This window comes from Alexandromys fortis, unplaced genomic scaffold (assembly GCF_014885135.2).
Source record: "Alexandromys fortis isolate MF-2015 unplaced genomic scaffold, M_Fortis_MF-2015_v1.1 scaffold_228, whole genome shotgun sequence".
In the NCBI taxonomy this organism is placed as follows: domain Eukaryota; kingdom Metazoa; phylum Chordata; class Mammalia; order Rodentia; family Cricetidae; genus Alexandromys; species Alexandromys fortis.
The window spans coordinates 73603-93344 of record NW_026068115.1 but is presented as its reverse complement, the minus strand read 5'-3'; the positions used below and the strand labels follow the sequence as shown (position 1 = coordinate 93344).

The window sequence follows — 19742 nt, the reverse complement described above, 5'->3', positions numbered from 1 at the left end:
GGGAAGGGGAAGGGAAGGGGAAGGGAAGGGAAAGGGAAGGGAAAGGAAAGGAAAGGAATTAAGTTCAGTTCAGCACTGGAGTCATCTATGTTTATATTCCTGGGCTCTGGCATCAAGAAGATTTGAGATTATGACTTTCAGAGCTTCATAGATTACATTGGTTTTTTCCCCCCTTTTTCTTTGGGGTGTGTGTGCGTGCGTGCGTGCGTGCGTGCGTGCGTGCGTGTGTGTGTGTGTGTGTGTGTGTGTGTGTGTGTGTGTGTGAAGATAGGTTCTCCTGTATCCTAAACTGACCTTGAACTTTTTTTTTAGCTGAGGATGACTTTAAACTTCCATTCCTCTTCCTTTTACCTCACAACTGCTAAGATTATGAGTGTGTATCACTTCAATGTTGAGTTTTTATGTAGTGCTAGGGATCAAACCCCAGCTTTGTACATGCTAGTCAAGCACTCTATCAACTGAAGTACATCTCCAGCAGCCCTTCACAAATGATTTTGATGCATATTAATATTAATTGGATTGGGCCCTGTTAGTTACCTAAGTCTTCTTTCAAGTGTTCTTGCTGTTCATGGGCATGTGTGCTTAGATCTTTAGTCCCCCTCTCTCCCTTATTTAGGTTAATAATTCCCCCTTTTGTTTCTCTGAGTTCTTTTGATGTGGGTTATTGAAGAATACCAACTTTTGAGTTACACTCACACCTCACTAATTAAATGCTTATGATTGTATTGATTGGGACTGGAGTGATGAATCGCTCAATGATAGAAATACCTGCTGCTCTTGCTTTAGTTCTTGGCATCCACGTGGGAATTTGACACCCTTTTCTGGCCTCCATGGGCACAAATTACACCTATGATGTACATATGTACGTGCAGGTGAATAATCTTATAAATAAAAGAGTAGTTTTGTTTTGTGTGTCCCAAACTCTTAACAATTTTTGATTCCCAAAGAGTATATGATCTATGAATTATGACGTGACGGTTAATTTCCTTGTGTTCATGTTTTGAGGGATGTATTACTGCTATCTGATGTGCCAGAAGCAGAAATAAAAACAATTAAAGCAGGGGAGAGTGGTCCACACCTGTAATCCTAGCAATTGGGAGGTTTGGGCAAGGGGATTTCTGAATTTTGAGGTAAAGTTTGTGTATAGAGGCAGACCCTCTCGATACACTCAACCACAGAGGTACTCCGGAGCTTTTTTCTTTTACCAATGAGGAAAACAAAGTTTGTTTGTGATAAGGGTTTTTTTTTGTTTTTGTTTTTCAAGACAGGGTTTCTTTGTAGCTTTGGAGCCTCTCCTGGAACTTGCTATGTAAACCAGGCTGGCCTTGTACTCACAGAGATCCCCCTGCCCCTGCCTCCTGAGTGCTGGGATTAAAGGTGTGTATAACTACCATGACTGTCCTAGAAATTGCTTTGTAGACCAGGTTGCTCTCAAACTCATGGAGATCCGCTTGCCTCCCTAGAGCTGATTTAAGGTGTGTGCCATGTATTCAATTGTTGTCTTTAATAACTTCATCAGCATTTGACAGGGAAGAAAGACTTAGAAAAAGAAAATTATAGTAATGGTGCTATTATAGTCTCCATAGCAACATGAACAAAAGGCAATTAAAAATGACAATTACATGTATTTGTGTAATATTGAATACATGAATACATGGTCTTATTATTTAGTGCAGGCCAAACTTGTGCTCATGATTCTTCTGTTTGAGCTTCTTAAATGCTGGTATTTGCACCCTCATGCCCAGCAGGAAAAGTTGAGTTTTGAATAGATCAAATGGTTTGTCTAGACTGAGTCTCAGAATTTGGTGTGGTATTATGTTTTTTGAATCTTAAATCCCAGAGCCTGTACAGTAAGATGAATAGAAGGTAAAAGGAAATTTTCCCAGAACCTTACTCCCAAGGTGGTTCTCTGACTTGTACACACACACACACGGAAAGAGACAGAGAGTTTAAGAGAATTCAAAAACAAGCACTCATTCTCATTCTGCACAAAACTGTTCTAGGTAAAAAGACAATCTCAACCTTAGAAACAAGACTCTACTTTCTTAAACGGCAATATCTCATTTCTCAACCACAGTAAATAATGCTCCAAGTAATAGTTTACTCCAACCATCTTAGAAAGATGCTATGCACTCAGCCCTGCTCTTCCTCAAATAAGAAAGCAGGAGTCTTTTTCACTAAAACAGCAAAATACAACTTTCTAAGCAAGGAAAATGTTTTTTAAAGACATGTACGTGATGATAGCACGTCTGTAAAAAGTTTTGGTGACTTTTCATTTCTTTCAGGATTTAATGCCTGATTTACCATCTTATTCAAGGCTGTCTGAGTCTTCTGTGACATGTATAATAATTTTTAACTCTGTGTCCTTTCTTCATTCGTGTTTCTGTTTTACCTTTTTTTTTTTTAGAATTTTATTTTCTCCCTTTTCCTAAAGAAATTTAATTTTCATGATGTAGATCACATAGGCTTCAGCCAAGAAAAAAACCTTTTCTGAACAATTTCCTTCTGTTAATTGTCATTTTTAATTGCCTTTTGTTCATGTTGCTATGGAGACTATAATAGCACCATTACTATAATTTTCTTTTTCTAAGTCTTTCTTCCCTGTCAAATGCTGTTGACGTTATTAAAGACAACAATTGAATACATGGTTATGTAGTTTCTGTTTTGTTCTGAAGAGAATTTTTGTTGACGTTTTCTGCTTTGGTGAATGGTATATATTCCCTTTTACCCCAACTCTCAAACACAAAGTAAATGAGTTGGGTAAGGGGAAAGAGCAGGCCAATTCTAATGAGTTTGATTTTTTTTTTCTCCATTTTTAGGTTACTAAAAGGGATGAAGACTCCTCCCTGATGCAGCTAAAAGAGGAATTTCGGAGTTATGAGGCACTGCGCAGAGAACATGATGCCCAAATTGTTCACATTGCCATGGAAGCAGGACTCCGTATTTCACCTGAGCAGTGGTCCTCACTGCTGTATGGGGACTTAGCTCATAAATCACACATGCAATCTATCATTGATAAGGTTTGTGAAATTAGAGGTACTGATCTTATATCCTTTCTGTTTCAGAGTACTGTAGCATATACACTCCTCTTTTTACATCTGACCCAGATACTCATTTCACAGATCTAACCTAGTGAAGATGATAACTTAGCAGCATTGTACACTTTGGGCTTTGTAATGTATTGGCTTTTACCCTCATGCTTTTGTGGCTTACTGAGAGTTGTAGCTTGGTGTCATTGTACCACGATGTGAATACTGTACTTTATATCACTCACCTGGGAAAACTTAAATGTAAAATATGAAATACTTTCTACTGAATATGTTTTGCTTTTGTAATGTTGTAAGGTTGAAAACTTTTATCTACATTTTGGCCCCAGAGAGCTAGCATAGCTGATAAATATGTTTTCTAAGTGTCTAGTGATGAGTTTCATAGGGCAGATTCTGAGGTGAAAATTTAATTCATCATTGATCGTCCTATCAAGAAAACTGAAGACACTTGAAAACCTATGAAGAAAGGTGATCTATTGGAAAACATTTGAATATAGGTATGTTCTAAAATTCAGAGTAAAAGTCATTCTCTTTTCTGTTTGTTAGCTTCAGTCTCCAGAATCATTTGCAAAGAGTGTCCAAGAATTGACAATTGTTTTGCAACGAACAGGTGACCCAGCTAATTTAAATAGACTGAGGCCTCATTTAGAACTTCTTGCAAACATAGACCCTAATCCAGGTATGTGGGAAAATGCACCAGTGCTTCTACTTTATGAAACTCTGATATAAATAGTACAGTGGAATGACTGATATGTTGTCTCCTCCACCCTCCACCCCATCCCTCTGACTCTTAATTTAGATGCTGTTTCTCCAACTTGGGAACAGCTGGAAAATGCAATGGTAGCTGTTAAAACAGTGGTTCATGGTCTTGTGGACTTCATACAAAACTATAGTAGAAAAGGCCACGAGACACCCCAGGTAAGACGATTTATTACACTTTAGCCACTGCTGTGTCTAACACAGTTTCATCCTGAACATATGAACAATTAGATTATCTAATAGACTCCTTATATAACCTTTTCCTCTTAGGAGTTGTGTGTGCAGAAGGGGAATATGCATGTGTGTATGCTTGTGTAGTGTACAGGCATTGAACCCAGAGCTCCATACTTGACAGGTTTGGCTACAAGTTGGACGTCGAATGGCATACCCATTCTTCTTGAAAATTTTTATTTTGTACTTTTGGGGAAAAAAAATCGCTTTTTATTGTACTTGATTAGCTTTTCAGTGTATAATGAGTTTAGACGGGCATTTTGGATGTGAATTTTCTGAATTGCAATGTTTTTGACCAAATATATATAGCTCATTGACATTTTGTCCAGTTCTTTTTTTTTTTTTTAGCAGAAAGTTTTTTTCTCCTTTGTTCTCTCAAGTGAATTTCTGTTTTATAACATACATGGAATTTGAAATTCCCCAGTATTTTTAGTATACTTTAGAAAGGGAAGTTAAAATATAATCCCTTATCCAAATTCATTTGTTAGTTGTTTTAGGATAGTTTCTATGTACAATGTTTTATAGATTTTATTTCTAATCCTAATAGCTAACTGGAGGGTAATTTCTGTTGCCAAGCTGAAATTTAGTTATTGAAGGGTGTGCTCTCCGGATCTGACAGAAGTAGTGTCAAAAGTACTCCAAAATCTGTTAACTTTATATTCTTCTATCCATATTTTATTTAGAAAATACTATAATATTCTGTTAACTGAATGATGAATGCTTTATCTTAAGATTTTGATGTAAAATATAACAGTTAAGATTCATTTTCTTACCTTCCATCATTGTTTGCCTATGAGTAGAGTTGTGCATACAAGTCCACTAGTGAAGTGATGATTTTTATCCCCTTTTTCTGGGAGGGTTTTAAATGCGTAAAGATCATAGTCTGCCATTTTTAAGTGATTTTCAAATTATGTCATTTTGTTGCCACAATTTGAAGATAATAATAAATTGAGAAATATTTTCTGTGAAAATTACATTACCTAAGAAATAAATAGATGTATATTTGAATCAATTTCAGCTAACCTTTGGAAAGAAGGTCTAAAGGGTCCCTCAGGGGTGTCATTCACTCCCACAATGGGAAATGATGAGGTAGAACTTGTTTTGGCATGAGAGTTCCTTCTCTGATGCATAAAAGTCTTAAGGGTGATATAATCATTAAGTTCTGGAGTCCAGAGAGTGAATAGTAACTGATATCTTCTCTCTTCCATTTGCTAAATGATTATTGGTATAGCCCCAGCCAAACAGCAAGTACAAAACTAGCATGTGCCGAGATTTGCGACAACAAGGGGGTTGTCCCCGAGGAACAAATTGTACATTTGCCCATTCTCAGGAAGAACTTGAAAAGTAAGTCTGGAGAAATGTCTTTCATATAGGATCATTCATTGAGGGAGTGCTGTATGCAATATTAACTTTTGTGATGTTTCAGAGATGCAAGTAAATGTGAATTGCAAAGTAGCCATTTTTTTAACCCATGAGAAGATTGAACTAGGAATAGATTAGCATTAAAAGCTCATATTTGAGGGGAAAAGGTCCTATTAAAAAACTTTAATAACTGGAATCCCTATTTCTTTCACTTGTGTAGAATGAAAGTACTACTATTTCCTTATCTTATTTGCTCAGGTTCAGTTGAACATATCAGCAAAATCTCACAGAAAATGTAGAATTTTTTTCTGACTTTTATTCTTTTAACATTTTTACATTTTACTTTTAATATTTTTCTGTAAGGTACTGAGTGAAAAAAAAGAAATATAAAAGATATCAAATGTAGGTAGGTTTGATGGAGAATGTCTGTTGTTGATAAAAAGGAGGTCATAGCAAGAGGCTAGGACATCTGGGAGAGACCAGAGCAAACAAGCTGGGCCACTTGAGGACAGTCTGGGAGGGGACAGAGACCAAGAGGCCAGGAGCATAAAGAGTAGGCCACAAGCACTGGATAGCAAAAATGGCTGGATTACATAGAGAAGGGTATGCCACCATAAGGTAGGGGCTGAGACTGAGGGCTGCTGGTAGAGCCTGGCCATTAGGTCTGCTTTGATATGTTAAATAGCCACCTCAGTTAGCCATTTGTCCTGAGTTTGAGACCTAATAGTTACTACTTCTTTGTCTATTTACTTTGGACCCAAAAGTATAAGGGTTTTCATCAAAACTCACCCAAAAAGTGATCCTAGGCTTCCTGTTAAGTAACTGGTATTTTACCATCTCTTAGTATGCATCTATATTTTGTTTGTAGACATTTTTTACTCAATGAGCTAATTGTTTCCTTGTCTTTTTTTCTATTGGATTCTGCCTACTAAACTAGTTAATGCAGGGCATGTTTTGGAAATCTCTTTTGTCAGCAATCTTTCTGCATTTCTTTTTTTAATACATTTTTATTGCTATTTATTGAGCTCTACATTTTTCTCTGCTCCCCTCCCCCCTTTAGTCCTCCCCCAAGGTCCCCATGCTCCCAGTTGACTCAGGAGATCTTGTCTTTTCCTACTTTCTACTTCCCATGTAGATTAGATCTATGTAAGTCTCTCTTAGTGTCCTCATTGTTGTCTAAATTCTCTGGGATTGTGGTTTATAGGCTGGCTTTCTTTGCTTTATGTTTAAAAACCACCTATGAGTGAGTACATGTGATAATTGTCTTTCTGGGTCTGGGTTACCTCACTCAAAATAATGTTTTCTAGCTCCATCCATTTTCCTGCAAAATTCAAGCCGTCGTTATTTTTTTCTGCTGTGTAGTACTCCATTGTATAAACATACCACGTTTTTCTTATCCATTCTTCGATCGAGGGGCATTTAGGTTGTTTTCCAGATTCTGGCTATGACAAATAAAGCTGCTGTGAACATAGTTGGCCACATGTTCTTGTGGCACGATTGGGGGTCCTTTGGATATATACCCAAAAGTGATATTATTGGGTCTTGAGGAAGGTTGTCTCCTAATTTTCTGAGAAATCGCCACCACACTGACATCCAAAACGGTTGTACCAGCTTGCATTCCCACCAGCAATGCAGAAGTGTTCCCTTTTCCCTACAACCTCTCCAGCATAAGTTGTCATCAGTGTTTTTTGATCTTGGCCATTCTTACAGGTGTAAGATGGAATCTCAGAGTTGTTTTGATTTGCATTTCTCTGATGTCTAAGGATGTTGAGCATTTCCTTAACTGTCTTTCAGCCATTTTAGATTCCTCTGTTGAGAGTTCTGTTTAGGTCTGTACTCCATTTTTTTATTGGATTATGTGATCTTTTGGTGTCCAATTTCTTGAGTTCTCTGTATATTTTGGAGATCAGACCTCTGTGTGATGTGGGGTTAGTGAAGATCTTTTCCCATTTTGTAGGCTGTCGTTTTGTCTTGTTGACTGAGTCCCTTGCTTTACAGAAGCTTTTCAGTTTCAGGAGGTCCCATTTATTAATTGTTTCTCTCAGTGTCTGTGCTGCTGTGGTTCTATTTAGGATGTGGTTCCCTGTGCTCATCTATATTTCTTTTTTTTTTTTTTATTGAAAAAAAAACTTCTGCCTCCTCTCCGCCTCCCTTTTCCCTCCCCCTCCTCCCACTCCTCTCCCCCTCCCCCCACTCCTCTCCCTCTCCTTCTCCAGTCTGAAGAGCAGTCAGGGTTCCCTGCCCTGTGGAAAGTCCAAAGTCCTCCCCCCTCCATCCTGGTCTAAGAAGGTGAACATCCAAACTGGCTAGGCTCCCACAAAGCCAGAACATGAAGTAGGATCAAAACCCAGTGCCTTTGTCCTTGGCTTCTCATCAGCCCTCATTTTCCGCCATATTCAGAGAGTCCGGTTTTATCCCCTGCTTTTTCAGTCATAGTCCAGCTGGCCTTGGTGAGCTCCCAATAGATCAGCCCCACTGTCTCCGTGGGTGGGTGCTCCCCTTGTGGTCCTGACATCCTTGCTCGTGTTCTTCCTCCTTCTGCTCCCCATTGGGACCTTGGGAGCTCAGTCCAGTGCTCCAATGTGGGTCTCTGTCTCTATCTCCATCCATCGCCAGATGAAGGTTCTATGGTGATATGCAAGATACTCATCAGTATGGCTATAGGATAGGGTCATTTCAGGTTCCCTATCCTCAGCTGCCCCAGGAACTAACTGGGGACATCGCCCTGGGCACCTGGGAGCCCCTCTAGGTCCAAGTCTCTTGCCAACCCTAAGATGTCTCCCTTAATTAAGATATGTGCTTCCCTGCTCCCCTATCTAACCTTCCTCATCTATGTTCTTTTACGAGGCTTGGTTACCTTTATTTTGTAATACCCATGGTGCTTGCGCTATGTCCCCTGATGTCTCCACCCTTTTTCCCAGTGTCATCTCTGCCTGAAATCCTGTCTAGCTATTGTCCATTCAGCTTTTTTTTTAATTTACTTATTTTATGTATATGAGTGCTCTATCTGCATGTACACCTTTATTCTCGAAGGGGGCATTATATCCACTATAGATTGTTGTGAGCCACCATGTAGTTGCTCAGAATTAAACTCAGGACCTCTGAAAGAGAAGTCAGTGCTCTTAACTGCTGAACCCTCCATCTCATTAGCCCATCAGCTTTTTATTAAACCAGAGTGACAGGTCTTCACGGTGTGCAAAAAGATTATTTCACAACATTGTGGTCTTCTAAATTTCTACCAAAATGGCCTATTAACCTCTGTTTACAGTGTTCTAGGAATTTCCTAGACCAAAGCTACAAACTTTTCCATAATCTTCCTATAAACTAGTTTCAAAGCCCTTTGACTTTAAACCCTATGATCAGGCTTATCATATTAACCATCTCAATTTTTTTATGTTTTCTAGTCACTTTAATAAAATACTAATAAATATAATTTATGGAAGGAAGAGACTAATCTGGCTCACAGTTTGATGTTACAATTCATCATGATGGGGAAGTCATAGTGGCAGGCATCTACAGTCAAGAATCAAAGAACAATGAATCTCACTTCTCCTTTTTATTCAGTCCTGGATCCTCGACTGTGTGATAATGCCACCTACAGTTGGGTGTATCTTCCCTCCCAAGTTTAAAAACTTTATCACATTTGTAACCAGAAACTTGTCTCCTTGGTAATTCTGGGTCCTGCAAAGTTGACAATACTAACCATCACCTCACTATATGCATTTATTTTATTCTTTCTTCTTGTACACTTTCCCTTCTATTTATGTTTAATCATACTTAGGTGTCATCTCTGTAGGTGTCCCTGAATTGCCCAAGCAGTATTGGCTCCTTTTGTCAGCATGCTGACAAAGCACTTGTGTTTGTTTGCTTCTGCTATAGCAGAAACCCCAGTAGATAGTTTATAATGTAGAAAATTTATTTGGTTTACTGTTTTTTGTTGTTGTTGTTCTATTTTTTTGGGTTTTCAAGATATGATTTCTCAGTAGCTGTGGAGCCAGTCCTGAAACTTGCTCATGGAGACCAGGCTGGCCTCAAACTCACAGAGATCCACCTGCCTCTGCCTCCAGAGTGCTGGGATTAAAGATGAGTGCCACTACCACTTGGTGTATTTGGTTTACTGTTCTATAGATTGGGAAGTCTAAGAATGAAGAGCCAAATCTGGTGAGAGCCTTCTTATAACATCATCCTATGTGGGAGAAAAAAAAATGCATGAAAAAGAAAAAAATAGAAAATGGGACTGAACCCTCCCCCTTTTATTAGGAGCCCATTCCCGTGGTAATGGGCATAAAGCCATTGTCCTACTCAGATTTTTGTTAATTTCACACAAACTGGAGTCATTTGAGAAGAGAAAATGTGTCTACCACATTGGCTCTCATGACTAAATCATTGGGGGGGGGTCCTCATTTCTTAATTCATTAAGGATTAAGATTCCAACCTTAAACTTAGATGAACATATTGAAATCATAGCAGTGTTCTTTACATGATTACTGTCACTAATAGTTATAAACTTGCTTTTTCTTAATTATTCATTGGACACCATTTATCGCTTGGGTTGTTCATTTTTATCTTTCTTGTCAGTGTTTCCAGTGAAGGAGCAGTAATCTACAGTTTGTTTCATATTTCCAGTTAGCGTCATTTTTTTGTATTGCTCTTCAAAAAAACAAAAAGAGGTCATAAAAGGGTTAGAAAAAAATCTCTTAATTGTATCATATTGTCTTTTTAAAAGTATATGTTGCTGCCTCACTGAGACTTGTGTGTGTATGTAATTATTATGTTTATTTGTATGTTTGTGAGGATCCAGGTCCCTGTATTTGTATGCATGCAGACCTCAGTTATCAGAGAATATGACATTTAAACAGTTACAGTACAAAAAAGAAATAAAAAAATACTTAGAGGAGTGAAGTGTTTGAGAGAGCAGATAGGCTTGAGGCATCAAGCACAAGTAAATTCACTTCAGGAACTGGAACTCTGCTCTTTGTCTTTTAAAGAATATACTGTTATAGGTACAGGAAGCTAGTGGAATTGGTGATAGTTCTTTTTATGTCATATTTTCTCTATTAACAAGGATGCGGTATTGTCAGTTTGAGGGAGCTGTGGAAAGAAACAATGTTAAAGATGAGACAGTAAAGTTAAGAAAGATGTACATCAGTGAATTGCTTAGTGATTTTAAATATTCAAATTCTGAAGGTCTTTACAGTGTGATTTTAACCCCCCCACACACATACATTTAGCTAGATGTTTGTGAATAATTACAGAGTAATTGAACTGAATTTTGTCAGATAAATTTTGTAAGGGGGACCATTTCCTATACTATGGCTAGAGAGACAAAGGTACTTAAAAGGGAGGTGGTAGTGTCTGGTAGTAGAGTGTAAAATGAAAGAGGCAGTACTTGAAGGTGCTTATGAGTGGCTTAAAAAGAATTGCTTGTTTCAAATGTGAGAGTTAGTTTGTAAGTCCATGGCTTTAGTAACCAGGAGACCAGTGCATACACCTTCTCTTCACTGATTCAACACATTTTATTATAGTTTTACTTTTCCCTCTTTTTAGAGGGAAACAAAATTTTATTGCTTATTTGAACAATCTTAAGAATGTGGACTTACAGGGCTGGAAAAATGGATTATTGGTTAAAAGCACTCATTCCATAATCATGAGGACCTGTGTTTGGATCTCAGCACCAGTGTAACAAGATAGGTCTCCCCCAATTGCCTGTACCCCAGCTTCAAGGAGGGTTGGAAGTGATAGACTATGTCTCAGGCCTGCTGCCTAACATCCTAGCTGAGACATGAGCGCACATTTGTGCATGCAATACACTCAGACAGATATAAATTTTAAAGATAGAGGATATGTACTTGACTTTTGAAGTTGGAAAGCAAGGAGTAACTGGCCATTTTCTTTAAGAACTTTGAAGAATAGAATGAAGACATTTCAGAGAACATACTGAAGAAAACAGGAATTCCTTACCTCTTGATGGTAACAATTTGCTTTCTGTAGTATAAGTCTGTTCATTCTCCTCTTCTTCCTTAAGAAACAGTTCTTAGGCCACCAACCCCTGTGTCTATAATGGTATGTGAATTAGTCACTCACTGTAAGGGTTGTTGACTCTCTTTTGCTGTTTTATTCTATTCCTTCATTATCTGGTCTTATCTGTGGGCACTCATCCTTTATTGATTTTGTTTTCATATATAATAGGAAGTAAGGACTGGGACTAAGACAGTGTAATAATGAGAATTTTAAAAAAAATTTTAAATAATGATTTTAGGTATTAAGGTGTTTGTTTGCATGTATGCTGTGTACCACATGAATGCAGTATCTGCACAGGCCAGAAGAGGGCCTTAGATCTCCAGGAACTGGAGTTACAGTTGCCAACTGTCATTGGTTCCTGAGAACTAAACGTAGGTACTTTGAAAAAGCAGCCAGTGATCTTTAATCCTCCAGCCATCTTTCTAGTCCCAGAATGAAATATACAAATAGAAAAATTTTTTCTTTAGTTTTTTTTTTTTTTTTCAAGATAGGGTTTCTCTGTAGCTTTGGAGCCTGTCTTGGCACTCACTTTGTAGACCAGGCTGACCTCAAAATCAAGGAGATCCTCCTGTCTCTGCCTTCCGAGTGCTGGGATTAAAGGTGTGCACACCACTGCCCAGCTATAAGTATTTTTATATGAACTAAAAGATTATATTGTTGTGTATTACAACATTATATCCAGTCTTCATAAATAAATTAATATCAGAAAAATCTGTGATCTAAATACTCTTTTTCTTTGGGCATAAAGTTATTTAGGAATAATATAAAATTTCTATGTTTTGGTGTAAAGTTCAAAAATGAGTTTGAGTTTTTATTATTTCTTTATAATTACACTCTGCTTATATAATTTAATAACAGCAGAGAATGCATTCAACTCTTGAATACTTTCCTGTTCTCTTACTTTCAGAATTTGGTGCTTTTTTGATACCACATAAAAATAGATGATTTTCAAACTCCACTCCTTCATAAAGCTTCAAATGTTTGTGTACTTTGCTTGCTATATTAATTATATATGTGTGTGTATGCATGTATGTTACATGCATATGTGGCTTGTAGAGTATTTGTTATTTAGCTGAAGAAACTCTTCAAAGCTGTTTCCTTTTTAAGAAATATTTTCTTTTGTACTTTTGAGATTAAAATTGGGAACAGTATTACAAATATGTTGATAACTTTTAAACAGGTACCGATTGAGGAACAAAAAGATGAGTGCAACTGTAAGAACATTCCCTCTTCTGAATAAAGTTGGTATAAACAGCACTGTTACAACCACAGCCGGAAATGGCATTTCGGTCATAGGAAGTACTGAAACATCTGGGAAAATGGTTTCAAGTACAAATGGAATTTCAAATGCAGAAAACAGTGTTTCCCAGCTAATCCCACGAAGCACTGACAGTGCGCTAAGAACTCTGGAGACTGTGAAGAAAGTCGGAAAATTTGGCACTAATGGACAGAACCCTGCTGGGCCCTCTGCAGAGTCTGGATCTGAAAAGTAGGTATTGGATGAAAATGATGGGTTTATGTCTCCTTTTTAGAAATGACCTCATTTTTTCATCCTGAGGTACAATAATTAGTTGAAATTCTATGCAGTTATTCATGTAATAAACTAAATACAAAGAAATTTGAAGGTTTTTCTTCCCCATTGGATTTTTTTTTTACCCAAATATTTCACCATCTTGCTTACAAAAGTCCACTTGAATCTCATTTTTTGTTTGTTTGGTTTTTAGCCCAGGTTGGTCTTAAACTCAAGCTCCTGGGCTAGGGATATAAGCTCAGTGGTAGAGCACTTACCTAATATGCGTACAGTGCAGGCTTCAACTTCCAGCAAGTAAAACAATAAAAATAAGCAGAAAACCTCATGATTCTCCTGCTTCAGCCTCCTGAGTACTGGGGTTGCAGGCATGCACAGCTCTACTTGTGACTCTGATAGGTTTCTTAAGTTTAGCAGTTCTGAAAATAAACAACTCCAAAGGCTTGTTTCAAATCTGTCCTTTCCCAGCTTCCCATTCTAGCAGCTGGCAATGTAACTCACATCCTAGTTTCTCCAGGCCAGAGCCTTGATCTTGACAGTATGCTGGGTGAATTGCTTTCATGCTCCACATACAATATATCATCACATCTGGTCACCAAGTAGTTGCAGTCTGCTCCCTTCTCTTCATCTCTACATATGCCATGGACCAGTGGATTTTTTTAAAATAGAATTTCTCTGTGCAGCTCTTGCTGTCCTGGAACACACTCTGTAAACCAGGCTGACCTCAAACTCATAATGATCTACTTGCCTCTGCCTCCTGAGTGCTGGGATTAAAAGCGTGTGCCAGCATGCAGCAGAAATTTGAATTCAATCCTCACAAGGCAACTGAATAACTCTGCAAAGTTGGAAAAATCACTTTAACTCTTGAGTTTGGATCAGAATTAGGATTTCCATACCTTTTTTTTTCTTGAGTTTCAGCATTAGTTTCGTAGAAATCTAAGTGGGTGAGAAGGTTGAATTTCTAGCTGTTTCCGTCAGCTTCCACCACATTCTCTGTAATATATTTAAGGGCAGACTCTTGGGAGCCAAGCTCTTTGGACTCAAATTATGACTCACTTTTTCTTACTATTGGATGTTAAGTGAGTTGTTTTATCAGTCTACCTCAAATTACAAAACTTCTTCATGGGCTAGGTATGCAAGTCAGTGGTCAAGTACTTCATCTATTGATTATGAAACTTAAATGACTTAATGCTGTATTGTGTTTTGAATATTACTTGTCCATTAGTAAATGGACTCAGTAAATATCTGCTTTGTTTTTACTACCATTATTGTTGTTGGCTATCAATGTAAGATTTCATTTTATAAAAGGATTTTTTTAATCTTATGAATATTAAAAGTATTGAAACTTTGAGGTAATTAGAAGAAACTTCCAGTTTTGGAATCTCATATTTTGAAGTTTAAAAATTGCAGTTAAGGCATTTTCAGATTTCATTGCTCTTCAGTACGAGGATATGTCTGCTGTGGGAAAAAAAAGCGTCATGCTTTGCACATAGAAAACTTTTACTGACTTGATGTCATGAAGACTGTATAAGTTAAATATATATTCAACTTGTATAGTTCAGTATGTAATGGGGAAATTCTTTATTAAAAGAATCTTCACTGGGATGTATTTGAGAAAAGACAGATCAAAAATATTGACTATTTTAAACTTTGTTACTGGCATTGTGACAAAAACGAAAGACCTGAAGAATAGACTTCTCTGCTTTTGAAGGACTCGGTGCTATAAATGTGGATGTAGTATTTACACAAATGAAGCATATCAAAGGATAGGAGTATTCCATGTTCCTGATGTAGTATAAAAGTTTTAATGGGGGAACAATATGATGTAACTTTATTGGTAAATATGTGAAGTATTAGGACTAGCCTTAAAGAACTGAAAGTTTGTGCTGGAGTTATAGCTCAATGGTAGAGTGCTTGCTTGCATGTACAATGCCCTAGATTTGATCCCTAGCACCAGATACTCATTTATGTATCTGAAGGTATATGTTAACTGACGGATACTTAAAGTAAGGTTACACAAGTCGACTGTTATGAGGCTATAAAAACGTTATGCTACATGTTTAGAAGATAGAATGCTGAAGATTTTGGTAAGGTAACATTATGTTATTCTGCCATGAAAAATCACTATGTGTCACATGTTATCAACCTTGGAAATACGCTATACCAGGCCTGGTGGTGCAGGTCTATAGTCTTAGGGACTTAGGTTGAGTTATTAGTATCCCAAGATCAAGACCAGCCTCGGATACAGAGGAAATTTAAGGCCAGCTTGAATAAATTAGTAAGAGCTTGTCAAACCCCCTCCTCAGATATATAGGTTAGTCATCAGCATGTATGCCTGCATGCACAAGGCCCCACTTTTAATACCCACGTCCAAAAGAGAAAAAAAAATATGGTGACTTGAAAGAATTTGCAATTCAGTTTAATAGAATTGTCCAAAAAAAGGCAACTCTGTAGTGAAAGAAAGACAATCAGTAGTCACTACTGGGGTTAAGAATGGACATAGGGAGTGAATGTTAATGGGTGCAGACTTCTATTTAGATAGTTGGAAATCTTATGTCAAAAGCCAGTATTGTTATAAATCTTGATTTATTGATACAAGTGATACATACATATCTTAAAACCATGAATTATAGTTTGAGTTCTTAGCTTTTTTTTTTCCTTTGGTCTGGGATTCAAGCTTGAGTCTTTCTATATTTTAGGCACCTGCTCTACCACTTAAGAAATGGACAGAGCTGGTGAAGTAATTCAGTGTGTTAATAAAGGTTCTTGCTGCCTAAGTTCAATCCACTGATGCCATTTGGTGACTGATACCATATGGTGGAAGAAGAGAGGGGCTCCCAAAAGTTACCATCCTGTTCTTCATATGTATTGTTTGGCAGGTACATGCCAATGAATATACACAAGCACACAAAATAAGCAATTAGGTATAAAAGGAAATGTATTTGTAAGATGTATAGCAAGATGATTACAAGGGAAATGTACCTGCTGCCAAGCCTGACAACTGGCATTCAATCCCAGGACCTACAGTGTTGTAAGGAGAGAATATACTACAGTCTGTTCTTCTCCATGTGTGTACACATGCACACATGAGTATTTAAGACACAATAAAAAATTTAAGATGTAATTAAACTACTTATTCATTTAAATATATGGATTGCCTAATGCATGCCAAACATGAGGCCAGCTGATGTCCTTATGGAAATGAGTCAGATAAACCCCATCCTCTAAAATTTTTCTAGTGTAGTTTTGGTTTTAGATATATAAACATTTCTATATGATACACTTTGAATGGTTTAGTATTATTGAAACACAGGAATATGTGTGCTTAATTCTTCTGGGAGAGGTGTGTGCAAAGCCTCTTGAATGTTGGAATTAAAGTCATGTGCCACCACTGCCTGGCTGGAAAAAAATCTTCTTAATGTGATTGGGTTGTAATCCATTGAATTTCTACATATTTAAAGCTCTTTGTAGGGATTTTAGAGCTTTTTTTTTTCTTTTCTTTTTTACCTTTCATTTTTTTTGGGGGGGGGGGGACGAGGTTTTTCTTTGTGTGTGCCCTTGGCTGTCCTGGAACTCAAACCCAGGCCTCCACCTGCTTCTGCATCCCAAGCGCTGGGATTCAAGTTGTATGCACTGTTGCCTGCAGTGTTTTTAAAGCTTTTGAAAGGGAACAAGAACGTTATGATAAAAAAGTAAAAAAAAAAAATGTTATAATGTTCACTGGGGCTAATTACTTGCTTATACAACCAAGAAATTCCTTTTAAATTAAAACAAAAAATTAATTGGCATTACATCACCCAACAAATATTAAGTACTCACTTTGTGCTAGGATATATTTTATTTTTCAAGCAAATGTTTATTGAGTGCCTGCTCCAAGCCAGGAGCTATTTTCTAGATGTCACATATATAGAGTTAACAAAATAGACAAAAATGGACTTTTCTCAGATTACATTTTAGCTAATCAATTTTTTTTTTTTTACTGTTTCTATCTTCTTTACCCCAAAGACTTCTACTAATAGACTTTTTATTGTTTATTTTTTAAACTTACTGAGCAGGATTTTTTTTTTGTTTTTGTTTTTCCAATAGGAAAAAAGAGCCACTTTAGTGCCTGGAGTTTGTTTTTATATCCTGTTAGCCTCCTCAGAACATGAGAACTATATGGGCTTGTGAATTACAGTTTGAGGAGGCAGTGAAATTTCTTGCCAAATATATTTGCCCCTGTCAAAATACCTAACATGTTTTCTGTTGATAAGTTTGCCTTAATATTTTATGAGCCATTTTTCTGAGGAAACCTTTCCTCTTTGTTCAATTCTCTCTCTAGTAAAATTGGTTCTCCTCCGAAGACTCCTGTAAGTAATGCAGCAGCTACCTCCACTGGGCCCTCTAATTTTGGAACAGAGTTAAGCTCTGTACCTCCCAAATCCAGCCCATTTCTAACTAGAGTTCCAGTATATCCTCAGCATTCTGACAGCATTCAGTATTTTCAGGACCCAAGGACTCAGATACCCTTTGAAGTCCCACAATACCCGCAAACAGGTAAGTAATTTTAGTCGATTCTAAGAACAAAGAAGCCAATATAAGTATTTGTTATCCTAAATAAATGAGTGTCTAGGCCATCTAAATTAACAGATTAATACTACTCCATGACCCATAAATTTTCTTCTGCCCTAGGAAATCTTTGCTTCTAGTTAGTAATTCTGTCATTTGGTAGACAGTGTCAAGGAGAATCAGAAGTCAAGCCAGCCTTAGCTACATAGTGAGTTCAAGGTCAACTTGTACTACAGGAGACCCTGTTTCAAAATAGACAAACCAACTGGCAAAGGCTGTTATTCATTTTCATTTGCATTACAATTGCCCTAACATTTGCTCCATTCATATACCTAAGTGCATATGTTTTCTACATTCCCACTAATACAGGTATTATATTTATCAAGTTGCTTTGTTTTTTTATTGTATTTGACATATATGTAGCTTATAAATATTGTTTCCCATTCAGTAGGTTGCTTCTACAGTCTGAATTTTATTTATTTATTTATTTATTTATTTATTTATTTATTTATTTATTTATTTTTGGCCTATGAGAATTTTTATTATTTGATAGAAAGTTCCACTTTCCTGTTTTGTCATTTTTACTTTTGGGGTCTTTTCCAAAAAAAAAAAAAAAAATCTTGCTTGCTCTAGTACCTTGAAGCATTTCTCATGATTTCTTCTAAAAGGTTTATAGTTCCAGGTAGTATATAGAAATCTTCACTCTCTACAGAATTAATTTTTATAACTCGTTAGAAATAAGAGTCTGTTTTATTCTTTTCTACATAGATACTAGATCTTTTGTAAAAATGACCTCAATGAAATGATATATAAAATGTAATGTTTTTGTGCTTCGTTAAAAGAAGACAATTTTATGAGTGTCCGCATGTGTATATACATGGAACTGGGGTTACTAATGGTTGTGAACTGCTTTGTGGTTGCTGGAAGCTGAACCCAGGTGCTCTGCAAGAACAGCAAGGGCTTTTATTCACTGAGCCATCTCTGCAACCCTACTTTTGAATTTTTATTTGTTTTCGAGGCAGGATCGCAATATATGTAGCCCAGGCTGGTCTGAAACTCTTAGACCAACCTGGCCTCAAACTCAGAGATCCACCTGCTTCTGCCTCACAAATGCTGGGATAAAAGGAGAGTGCCAATCACATCTATTTTTTTATACAATTTGAAAAGAAAATGAATAACAAATTCTGAAAGAGATCTTTAAAGTGGAAGTAGTTTACGCCTTTAATCCCAGCACTGGGAAGGTAGAAGCAGGCGGATCTTTGTAAGTTTGAGGCCAACCTAGTCTAGAGTGAGTTCCAGTTCCAGGGCAGCCAGTCGAGAGAGAGAGAGAGAGAGAGAGAGAGAGAGAGAGAGAGAGAGAGAGAGAGAGAGGGGGGGGGGGGGGGAGGGAGAGAGGGAGAGAGGGAGAGAGGGAGAGAAGAAGGAGAGAGGAGAGAGAGAGGAGATCTTTAACCTCTGCACCCAAATGCTTAATAACCTCATGGAAAGGATTCATTTAACAGGCAGTGGTGTTGTACATCTTTAATCCCAGCACTGGGGAGGCAGACGAAGGGAGCTCAGTGAGTTTGAGGCTAAGCCTGTTCTACAAAGCAAGTTCCAGAACAGCCAGGGTACAGAAAAATCAGACGAAGGGAGCTCAGTGAGTTTGAGGCTAAGCCTGTTCTACAAAGCAAGTTCCAGAACAGCCAGGGTACAGAAAAATCCTGTCTTTTAAAACTTAAAAAGAACAAAGAAAGGAAGGAAGGAGGGAGGGAAGGGAAGGGAAAGGAAAGGATAGGAAAAGATTAGTTTTAAGGAGGGAAGGAAGAAAATTGATTCATTAAACAGGAATCAGTCTGCTATCTGGCAAAAGTTCCAGAACAGCCAGGGTACAGAGAAATCCTGTCTTTTAAAACCTAAAAAGATGAAAGAAAGAAAGAAAGAAAGAAAGAAAGAAAGAAAGAAAGAAAGAAAGAAAGAAAGAAAGAAAGAAAGAGAGAGAAAGAGAGAAAGAAAAGAAAGGAGGGAGAGAGAAAGGAAGGAAGGAAGGAAGGAAGGAAGGAAGGAAGGAAGGAAGGAAGGAAGGAAGGAAAAGAAAGATTCATTAAAGAATCAGTCTGCTATCTGGCAAAAGCTCCGTGTAGTTTTATTGTTGAATGTTGATATTACTATAATGATATCTTGACAATAATGCAGTTTCTATATGAAGGTAAAGGTCAATGCTGATTATATTTTCTCACAATCAGGGCAGCTTTAGACTTGAAACA

At 37.3% G+C, this 19742-nt stretch overlaps 1 protein-coding gene and 1 non-coding gene across 7 annotated transcripts in view; both read left to right on the top strand.

Moving 5' to 3' along the window:
* The window catches only part of Rc3h2 (ring finger and CCCH-type domains 2), a 77122-nt gene that overhangs the window by 21012 nt on the left and 36368 nt on the right, over nucleotides 1-19742 (top strand). For all 6 annotated transcript variants that reach the window (XR_007589120.1, XM_050124826.1, XM_050124827.1 and 3 more), the window contains exons 6-11: nucleotides 2820-3020; nucleotides 3594-3726; nucleotides 3847-3965; nucleotides 5269-5381; nucleotides 12601-12909; nucleotides 17270-17484. Coding sequence is in view for 5 of the 6 variants with exons in the window: in XM_050124826.1 (XP_049980783.1) it covers nucleotides 2820-3020; nucleotides 3594-3726; nucleotides 3847-3965; nucleotides 5269-5381; nucleotides 12601-12909; nucleotides 17270-17484 (1090 nt within the window). In the remaining variant the exon portion in view is untranslated. The remainder of the gene's footprint in view (nucleotides 1-2819; nucleotides 3021-3593; nucleotides 3727-3846; nucleotides 3966-5268; nucleotides 5382-12600; nucleotides 12910-17269; nucleotides 17485-19742) is intronic.
* On the top strand, nucleotides 3395-3505 carry LOC126490171 (small nucleolar RNA SNORD90). The gene has a single exon (XR_007589127.1). It is a non-coding gene; the product is annotated as a small nucleolar RNA SNORD90 (small nucleolar RNA).